General features: G+C 33.2%; 1 protein-coding gene across 3 annotated transcripts in view; it reads left to right on the plus strand.

Annotated features, from left to right (window-relative positions):
• Esyt2 (extended synaptotagmin-like protein 2) overlaps positions 1 to 11,597 on the plus strand; it is a 107,777-nt gene that overhangs the window by 17,248 nt on the left and 78,932 nt on the right. For all 3 annotated transcript variants that reach the window (XM_081736340.1, XM_081736342.1, XM_081736341.1), the window contains exons 6-7: positions 4,787 to 4,932; positions 7,960 to 8,080. In XM_081736340.1, the coding sequence (XP_081592466.1) occupies positions 4,787 to 4,932; positions 7,960 to 8,080 (267 nt within the window). The remainder of the gene's footprint in view (positions 1 to 4,786; positions 4,933 to 7,959; positions 8,081 to 11,597) is intronic.

Consider the following 11,597-nt stretch of genomic DNA (forward strand, 5'->3'; position numbering starts at 1 on the left):
ATATTTCCTACTGGAAAGCATGTTTAACTCCAATTACTTAATCAATATTTTTAATAATATATTTTTATTGTAATACTCTTACTATTCAATGTTGTATGCACTTAATTTCTCAAAGCAAAACCTCACAAATGTATAATTGACTAGTAAATATTATCAAATAAATTATCATTTAGTTTACGTAAATATTGCATCGCCTGATTTGAAACTTCGTATTTTAAATAATAATAATAATAAAATAATAATAATAATAATAATAATAATAATAGCAGTAGTAGTAGTAGTAATAAAATCATAGCCATATCTTTATCAGAATTTCAGGCTTAGTCAATAAATGAATTCAACATAGTCTCTATTCGAAGCTCTATTTAATCGAATCAGATAGAAATACGAAGAGGAACTTCGAGAACAGGTAAAAAAAATGTCACTTTGGTGGGTTTGGAAGTAACTTTTAAGATTTTTTTTTTTTCTTACAAATTACAGACAAATGCCTTGAACACTTTTTTCTTTTCTTTAAGTTAACTGATTCACCGAACGTATCTGACATATGAGTAACTTGTCTCTATTTTCTACTCGGTTATACACTCTTTTCCATTAACCTTGAACGACAAGAACACGAACACAAAAACATCCACATAGGTATGACAGTTAAAATTCCTAACTTCCCCCACGGGGAATCGAACCCGGGACCACATACACCTGAGGCACACGTGCTAGCCACTGGACCAGCGGGAAGAGCAAATGAAATGTATTTTGTACTGTCTGAAGTTTATAGCTATTTCACTCTGTTGTAGTATGTCTATTGATTTTTTAATGTTTACCGTATTCGTTACTTTGAGGAATTATATATATTATTGATATAGGCTTTATTACATATTCGGCCATAAATATTATATAAATTATCAGAATTATTCATGATCTTCCATGGAAATTCACTGGTGCATGCACAGTAGACAGACAGTGTAATTGGAAGATGAGTTCAACAGAGATTATATATTCCGCCGATTATATTTTATTTAATAACTATTTAGAAGAGATAACGAAAACGAGTCTACATAATGAAGATGGAATTTCCGTAGAAGATAGAATGGTGAGGTGTATACGGTTTGGGGTTGATATGGTTGTTGTTGCAGAATCTAAAAAGAAAATTAATAAGATGTAGAAAACTTGAGAAAGGCTTGTGAAGAATATGGGATGAAAATAAATGTTAGAAAGACAAAATCCATGGTGATTGAAACGAAGCGATCGGTGTGAAATATAGAAGTAGGAGCGGGAAAAAACAACAAGTGATTAGTTTTCGATATCTGAGTACTATTACTAGTGATGATATGACATGCGAACGTGAAATAAAAGCAAGGATAGAAATGGCGAAAAGAGCCTTTAGGATGGAGGAAATAGTATTTTGAGGGGACCACGAATAGAGTTGTAAAGAAAAAGACTCATAAAAGGCTTCGTTTACTGTATTTTACTGTATTTATAGGACATAAACATGGACGAAACTGTAGAAACTGTTAAGAAGGAACTGTATCATGACGGATGTGCTAGAGGTATGGTGGCAGGGAAGAGAGGGAGAGGACGAATTAGACTATATAGAAACAGAATTAGGCTATTGGCGATATCAAAACAGAAAAATCGTATGTGAAGATGGAGAGGTTAACAGAGGATCGTGGAGCATGGCAGCTTCTCAGCTGCGGTAAGTGACCCGCTGGTAATGGCGGAATACTTCTGATATAATGATACTGATTATGCACAGTAGGAACAGAAATATCCACTTTACTGTCATTGCTAATACGAATCACAATGCAAATTTCTACAGGTTGTCAAAATACCTCGCTCTAAAAGCTGTAGAAAACTATATGTTACTATGCGAGGGAAAATCATAGGTCGAGCAACAATTAGACAAATTGCCATTCAGATAGCTAGGGGTATGAGCTGTGACGAGAAAGCAGTGAAGAAATTGATTTAGCGGTATGAAGAAGGTAGTGAATATTTCACATCTTGGACAAGAAGTAGGAGACCAATAATAATAATAATAATAATAATAATAATAATAATAATAATAATAATAATAATAATAATAATAATCCCAGGAATTTATATTTATTTCCAGCAAGACTTTTGCATACCCTCCTAGTGCAATATGTTTTTGTAAAACGGCAATTATAAAATTGTCAAGCTGAATTTGAAAGTCATAATAAGTAGTGCTTTATTTATTTATTGCACAATTCTTTTATGCCAGTAGCTTTCGCCACCTTACTCGCTCTTCATGCTTACTCAGGAGGAAGCTGCGGGTCCCTAGGTTGGGAACTACTGCTTTCCACCAAGGAATTCAGACATCCTGTTAGAAATTTGTGTTCTGACCAACATCAGAAAGTTGTGTTCTTCTGTTTCTACTGCGCATACACCAGTGAATTTCCATGGAAGATCATGAATAATTCTGATAATTTATATATTTATGGCCAAATATGTAATAAAACCTATATCAATAATATATATCATTCCTCAAAGTAACGAATACGGTAAACATTAAAAAATCAATAGACATACTACAACAGGGTGAAATAGCTATAAACTTCAGACAGTACAAAATACATTTCATTTGCTCTTCCCGCTGGTCCAGTGGCTAGCACGTGTGCCTCAGGTGTATGTGGTCCCGGGTTCGATTCCCCGTGGGGGAAGTTAGGAATTTTAACTGTCATACCTATGTGGATGTTTTTGTGTTCGTGTTCTTGTCGTTCAAGGTTAATGAAAAGAGTGTATAACCGAGTAGAAAATAGAGACAAGTTACTCATATGTCAGATACGTTCGGTGAATCAGTTAACTTAAGGAAAAGAAAAAAGTGTTCAAGGCATTTGTCTGTAAAAAAAAAAAAAAAAAAAAAAAAAAAAAAAAAAAAAAAAAAAAAAAATCTTAAAACTTACTTCCAAACCCACCAAAGTGACATTTTTTTTACCTGTTCTCGAAGTTCCTCTTCGTATTTCTATCTGATTCGATTAAATAGAGCTTCGAATAGAGACTATGTTGAATTCATTTATTGACTAAGCCTGAAATTCTGATAAAGATATGGCTATGATTTTATTACTACTACTACTACTGCTATTATTATTATTATTATTATTATTATTATTTTATTATTATTATTATTTAAAATACGAAGTTTCAAATCAGGCGATGCAATATTTACGTAAACTAAATGATAATTTATTTGATAATATTTACTAGTCAATTATACATTTGTGAGGTTTTGCTTTGAGAAATTAAGTGCATACAACATTGAATAGTAAGAGTATTACAATAAAAATATATTATTAAAAATATTGATTAAGTAATTGGAGTTAAACATGCTTTCCAGTAGGAAATATATATATAGAGAGGAATTACTTTAAAGTGTGATGCAAACGAGTATTCGAGTTTTAATCCGAATAGAAATCGATAACTTACACAAGGATATTTACTTCATTAGTTGTATAAATCTTTATGCTTATCGTATTATAATTCTATTTAAAATTATGATTTTTCCATTTCAAAACGTAGAACGAGAAATAAATATAATATTCTATTTGTTAAGGAAATCTTTCAAACAATGATAATTTCAGGTCATGACCCGTCGGAGAATTTGAGACCCTGTCGACATAAATTTCCCCTTCATGGCCATAAGTTATCTTCGATCATGCTCAAATGGACTAATAATGTTTTATCAGTTTTTTCTCATTCATATATTGACCATTACCGGGGGAGAATCTTCTGAAATTGTCAATGCTTATAATTAGTTTTTCACTACAAATCAAAGGATAATAATGACATATTGAACATACTTAATATTTTGTTCTCAGCTGTGGATGTTAGATTTTCAATTCATATAATGTTCGCTTCTAATCGAATTTGAGAGAAAAGTAGTTTCCAAAGATTTATTCAAAGAAATGTTCTCAGTTCTCTGATGAAAATAGGAACACACTTTTCAGAAAAAAAAACGAATATTTTCTACAGGGTTTGAACACAGAAAGTTCTGATTGATAGACTAGTGACACAAACCGCTCGACCAGTTGTTATGTCTTCAATGACCTCTTTTGACTTTTGTGTAAAGTGGTTTCGTGCTCCACACTTTTTTTTTTTTTTTGTTTGTTTATGTCGATACAACTATAAGTTTGTGGTGAATATTTGGACGTTACAGGTCTTGCAATGCATAAAAGGGTTTTTCGTATAAATTACATTCAATTTTACGTCCTAATAACTTATATACAACAGGTTGAATCTGTGAAATGATTGGGGTTGGAGTGATCGTAAATATTTTCATAGTTAGGAGCCTGGATATGCAAACCCGCTTAGCGTGGGGATTTACTTATGTGAAATTTGGTACATATTTTATGGTACAAAGCATAAATAAATATGAATTGTAAGTTTAAAGCCCTCTCCTACCCACCATTTCGTTTACAGTGAGGCTTAGAACGTCTTACTCAGTCTTAATACACGAAAGTAATTTGATATTTTGTATTAAGATTCCAGTATCTTGAAATCAAGAACACAGAACATAGTCGAACTATGTCCTAAAAGAGGTTTAAATGAGGTTATGATGTTGATCCATTGTTTTTGTAGGTAATGCCATTGAGATAAGTAGTGCCCAAACTTACTTCTTCGCTTGTAAACTTTCACTTTCGGACAGTTTTCTTTTCTTTATGCCCTTCAAATGTTATTACCAGCTAATTGGTCCAGTATTTTGTATTCGATACATTCTTGTTCATATGTATATTTGTATGTAGAAATATTGATATGTGCTCTGTCTTTTCGACAGATTCATGGAATGTTACGAGTTGTTATGAAACCTCTTATCAATCAGATGCCTCTTGTTGGCGGCTTACAACTTTTTTTTCTCAATAATCCAAAAATTGATTTTAACCTCGTTGGAGTGGCAGATTTGCTTGATATGCCAGGTCTTAGGTAAGTTTACTTTATTAAGACACCAAACAAAAAATGAGTCACCCAACCCGCCAACTAATATTGGTCCGTTTCTATCGTTATTAGATGGTCTTTCACTGATGACACGTGATTAAAACGGCTCATCACCGCTGACGCATGAATCATTAATCATTGTAATATGCCAGTGAGTTTTATGAAACAACTCAAGGTGGTTTGAAGTAGAAATGAGACAGTAGTAAAAGGGCCATTGTATCTGGACATGCCTGAAGTAAATGAAATTGCCCGATTTGTTGGTGTATAAAAGCGGCTCTAATGTGCGTACAAGGAATGTGAATACAAAATGGTGTCAGAACTGAAGTAGCAAACATGTTCTAATTCATAAGGACTGGCGACGAATTTCACGCCTGGTCATGGAAAAAATCGTTTCCAAGTCGACAGGAATTGCTGCAGCCCGTGATTACAGGTTCATTCCCGAAAGGACATTGCTAAGTAAACTTAATTCAACAAACATTAGCCGAGCACCATGAAAGAGGCTACTTCTCACTGCTGTGCGTTAAGTTGCACGTCTTAAGTGGGCTCTAGAACATAAAAACACACAATAAGACGGAAGTAGAGACATCCTAGGAGGCTGACAATCACTTTCATTATGTTCATGAAGAATGTTTTGAATCCAGTTTGGATAAATATAAATTCTTGGAAGTCATGGCTAATACCGGTAAATTTGGGAGTGGTAGCAACATTATTTACAGATTTTACTTTGTTGCTCAAAATCGTTAAAGACCCGAAAGATATTGTCGAGCTGTCCGATGTTTATTTTGGAACAAATATGATGGCTACAGATAATCTATGTATTCTTAGATGTGCTTATAAGGAAGAAATAATGTCCGTATTGTTATTGTAATATTCTTATTAACGGGAAATTGTATGTTTAAACCTATAACACATATACAAAAGTTATAATATGGATCACTATAAGAATTCCTAGTATGTCTAGTTCACATTGTAAATGATGCCTATGGATTAAAATAAACGAGATTCATTTAGATTTAAAAAAAAATAATAATTATAATTATAAGTGAATACTTTGGCCAGATTTTATTTTAGTTGAATGTAATTTGAAACCTAGAATGAGCAGAATTTGATCTGGCATGCCTGCAACAATGAAGTCAGTTCCAAACAGATAAAATCCAGGCGGTTATCAGCGCATAGGAGGTGTTGTCCAGTATTAGGTAACTTCTACGGGGTTGATTAATTTTTTTTCCGTCGTGCATATATTTGTGCATTCGTTTTTATTAGTAATAAGTATTACTTATTAATTATACATGTATCTTTAGTCCGTTGTGATATATTTGTGCATACCTTTTTTGTAGCAAGTATTACTTATTAATTATACATGCTTCTTTTATGTTCTACACGTCTTAACATTAGGTTGTAGGTGTATTCATCCACGTTTCATGTTTTATCCTAGTGTAACCTTATCGTACATAATAAAAGTTAAAGTGTACAGTAATTTATTGACTTAAGTAAGTAATGCTTACTTAACGTACCTTGAATTTCGTCTAAATGTATATATGCCTCGAATGTATAAATTCTTAGGTGTACTCTTGTAAGGAATTGCAATATTTAATTATTAGGGTCCAAATTTATGTACACTAAAAACCTGATAATACACATGTAAATTATCTACTTAAAAATATGAACTATAAAAACATAATATGCACTTAAAAATCAGCTTACACATATCAGATTCACTTGTTCATATCTTGCGTGTAAAATGGATTTCCGCAGCGTATTATTAGAAGGCGTTCAAGGTTTTCTAATTTCAAACCGTCTGTTGTCTATTAAAATAAGTTTGTAGGCCGAAAATGACCTTTCAACATCAACTCATGTAATTGGACAATATTTGTAGAATGCACAGAAAGTTCGAAACATTTATCTGACAAAGATAGGCGACTGATCCCACAAAAGTACTAATTGATTGACTCGATCTTACCTTATCCTAAATTTGAGTTAAGCACCTTATCCAACTTCTCTTTAAGTTTTTCTAGTTTCACCTGGGACAGAACTTAAAGGACTTACTTTCTTAAGAAGTTCGAATGAATCGGGAGAGGAATGCTCATTTAATTTCAGAGGCTTAATTGTTTCAACAATTGTGAAAAAAATGTGAAGATTTTTTTTTTTTGTTTGTTTGTTTAAAAGCCATGCTAGAAACGATTACTTCCATTATTCAGAAGGTAGGTAAAGAAATGTGAAATATAGATGAAAGTACAGATTCCGAACATTAAGAATATGAAAATAATTCGTAACATCAAATATATGCAGAAATATCCAAATACCCTTCAGACATGAACTTACGTTCAAATATGCTTTTTCATTTGTATTTTTAAAACATCCAGTCCCTAATTATTATTATTATTATTACGTATTATTATTTGTTTATTTACATATGTATATTATTTATACAGTATTATTTTATAAATGTAACATGTTGCATCAGTATATATTCGGATATAAACTATGAAGATATGGAGAATATACAGGTCGTATATAATTCTTTTGTATAGAGAAATATCGTATATATTACATATGTCGTTGCGTACTGCAGTGGATGGCAAAGATGTCCCTGCTCATACGCAATAATTGTAATTTTCGAGATTTATCACGTAACTGCAAGTTGACGTAAGTCGCACATTATATAAGAAAGTTGTTATTGTTAGAGAGAAGAAAATTACCATACACCTCAGCTACGCATCTAAAATAGATCTGTGAACTGTTAAAAGAAAGATCTTAGATAAATACTGTACTATCCGAGCAGAGATACTTATTCCCGAGTCGGTGAAGTACCAGGTAATATCTCCATTCGTACTGAACGGGAAAAACAGGGCAGTGGGGATACAGGTTGTCACAAACTTGGATAGATTACTCTGTTTCCCGAATTTTATTTCCACATGCACTGAAAGGGATCGCCTTGTGGGTAAACATTGGGAATTGATTGATTTGTGATGATGTGTAATGTTCGTTTCTTAATATTTATTATTTGTTTTCCAGTGATATTCTAAGACGAATTATTGTAGAACAAATAGCTAGTATGATGGTTCTACCTAATAAATTACCAATTCAGTTGAGTGAAGATGTTCCTGCACAAATATTGAAGACTCCGGAACCTGAGGTAATATTTCTTGTGTACAGAATTTGTCTTGTATGTAACATAAACTGTATGGTTAATTTTACATTTGGGTACGTTTTTTTTCTTTCTTTCTTAAAAAATAATTATTATGCAGTAATTAAAATAAGTAAATTGATAAATTGTCTTAGTCGTGCAAAATGAAAATAGCGCATTTTAGGAAAAGTTGTACCTCCCATGTACTCGATTCATAATATTAGCGAATGGATATTGTCAAAACTATGTTACTTACTGGAATTGGTTAGTGTGTTTTTGTAAAGGTTAATTTTTCAGGCTTTCGTTTGAAACCTTCAAGCTACCACACGACAGGTCAGAATGACTGTGCTTCAGCTTCTGTATGTAACTTTTATAGTTTCTGGTGTGTAAAATTTTCCATACACTTTTTTTCGAAAGCCTAATACTAAAGATTCTTTTCTGCAGAGGTCTTTGTAGACTTGAATAACAATAATAATAATAAAAAAAGTAAAGTGCCTAAGCCTTCTTGAAATTGAGCAAGCACTCTGCTCACAGACTACTGCTATAAATTCTGAAAACAAATTAACTTCGAGTGTTGTTGGATAAGTTTTTTGGATTAATTTTACAGTAATTGGAAGAAACTTTATAGTATAGTTAAGTACATTATACATGAAATACTTTTGACGGGTGTAGAAAAAACTTAATACGTTTCCATGCTATTAAAGCTCAATATTTTAATTTAGTTTTTAATTCTCTTTGTTTTGTTTTGAGAAAATTAAGTCGAAATTTGGTTTTATATTAATTAAGTATGATTTATTTGACACTACGGTATTTTGTATTGAAACTATATTTCTTACCTTGACAAAGAAAGAAAAAAATAAGGGTATTTTCTTGTCTCCTTGCTGTCTCCCACGGTTACAGATTAGAAACCATCACTGTCTTTTGTCAATATTTTCAAGGTAAGATACGCTGGCAACCTTATATAGCCATTTACGTGGTGCACTGCTGCTGCTAATGCATAATTTGCTAACACACTATCCATATTTCATCGTTTGGAATAGAAGGTAGCAGAAGGCTGTGTGGAACATTGCTTCATCAAGTACTATATCATGAATTTCGCATATCAGTAAATTAAGCGGAGTTGACAGTTGAATACTTATACGAAAATAGGATTCCAGTTGGAAGATTGTACTAATTCGTAATTACTATTTTAGTGTACAGTGTAGTCTGAATAACCTGTAGTTATATTGCTTGCCTACAAATCTCGCCAGTGGAAAGGTATTGCAGTGTTTTCCTCATGGTTATGTATGCATAGTATTTACTCCATTAAAGTTAAGGCAAAAGCATTGAATACCGATTACTTATTTTAAGTTTTTTTCTTTCTTTTTGCGGCTGTTCTATTCATTTTAAACGAAGTCTGGTTTCTGTAATCTTGTAATCTGCATGTTAACGAAATATATAGAAATATGCACAATATTTTAAGTATAGGCAATTCTGTTGAGCACATTTAAAAGGAAACATGTAAGATATGTATATTCCAATTAGTATATCACCGTTACTATTCATTGTCTGATTTTTAGGATAAATAATAATTGTCAAAAACATTACTATCGATCTATAATAGTTATTTCTGAAATCAGTTAAGAAAGTAAATATAGATGTAGTATAATAAGTATAGTAAATATAGTATACAGTTGTTATTCGTTACTATAGGACATGTATCGTAAAATGTTCATCTAATGAACAAGTACCTATAAATGCCAGTATTTCAGGGAAAGCTCCATAACTGGACGGACTTAATATCTGGGAACTTTACCAAGTGCGACAAGATGTAAGAACAACATTTTGCTTTTCACTGAGATTATTTCACTTTAGTTGTCGCTTTAATAATAATAATAAATAAAAAAAAATATATATATTCGTGAACAAGTATTTAGATACTAAAGATAGCCGTTTACAGTTTTTATTATTATTAATTAATTAATTTATTTATTTATTTATTTATTTTAATTTTTTTTAATATACGCCTGTATGTGTCCGATTTTGACGTCTCACTTTCCGTAGTAAAAGCATGGAACCACCATCGGTTGCCCTCAATGTGAGTACCATGTGTCTTGGCAATAGCTCTGCTCTACAACTTTCATTATAGGAGGCTCCGTTGAAGTACAGAAACGGGAATCGTGAGCCACTCCTAGCAGGCTTTCAAAAGCGGCAGAACACCTGGTACTGGCGTCAGCTGATCTTACTGGTATGTCCTGGAACGGAATAGCCTGGATGCTGGTGTGTGCCGCCATCTGTTGCAGAAATCTCGTCTGTAGAGCGATATTTTTATGTGTGATAAGGCCTTATGCATATGTACACAGACTTGATTTATTGCATTTGCATACAAGTTTATTTTGCAGTTTCTAGGCACTTGCCGAATCATTAATTTTCCCTTATGGCTGTATCCCGCGACAGCCGAAATCACTTCGAGAAACTTCGGGTTTTTGACTGACGGGTTTTTGCATTTCGTAGGATGTACGTTACGGCTCGAATTTTGCCAGTCTGATAAATAAATCCATACTTCATCGAGTGTGGCAACAAACTTCCACTTTTCCCTGGATAGATGGCATTCGTAGAGGCGCCTACAGTGCGTCTCTCTCTCTCCCTCCGATGGGCCTCAGTAAGGTCATATCCACGACTTTTAAACACCATCTGGAGCTTTAATTTGCCACGTAGGTTGTTATTCACAGTTGAGTGTCACGTGCAATCGACTTGCCATCACACTTTGTGTAGGAAGGTTTTCCTGCAGGGTCGTTCGGCACAGCTTCCGAGCTATAGGTGGAGTCACCGCAGTACACGGTCGCTTTCTACTCTCCTTATTGGGTGACGAAGTGCTGGAACTTCGTGATGTTTATGTCGATTAATTATGTTCTTGATGGTCGTTGATCCCAGTGCACATCCATTTTCCCTGAAGTGTTTTTGAATCTGTGTTACGGAAAACTTGGTGTGAAAAAGTGCTGCGATGTAACCTTCCGAAAACCGGTTCTTTTTGGAAGCTGTGGTACATACAGCACACAGACACGAACTTGGCACGATATTAAGAGACCTTTGGGTTTCTCCTGCTGTTTAAATCATTCGGATCGGTCGATTGTGTGAGCAGGAATGAAGGTTTAAAATCGGACACATATAGACGAATCAACCTTATGTGTAACCTCCTGTAGGAGTTAGAACCGTACAAGCCAGACGATGTAAGTGGAGACATAACAAACTGATTACATGGTACATGTCATCAAAGGAAAGCAAATGGCTATTGTTCTCTTACCGTACTGACTTAATGGGCCCGTCTAACTACGTACCTGTATTCAGGTGTAATTCACTCAAGACACAATAACAGCTTTGGCCATATTAATTTAACCATTTATTATTATTATTATTATTATTATTATTATTATTATTATTATTATTATTATTATTATTATTATTATTATTTTGATAAAGTGGGAGGAATCAATCATTCGGCGCAAGATTTATGATAACTTAAAGTGAATAAATGTGGGACTGAGCT

This window comes from Thermobia domestica, chromosome 13 (assembly GCF_964235325.1).
Source record: "Thermobia domestica chromosome 13, izTheDome1.hap1.1, whole genome shotgun sequence".
NCBI lineage: Eukaryota > Metazoa > Arthropoda > Insecta > Zygentoma > Lepismatidae > Thermobia > Thermobia domestica.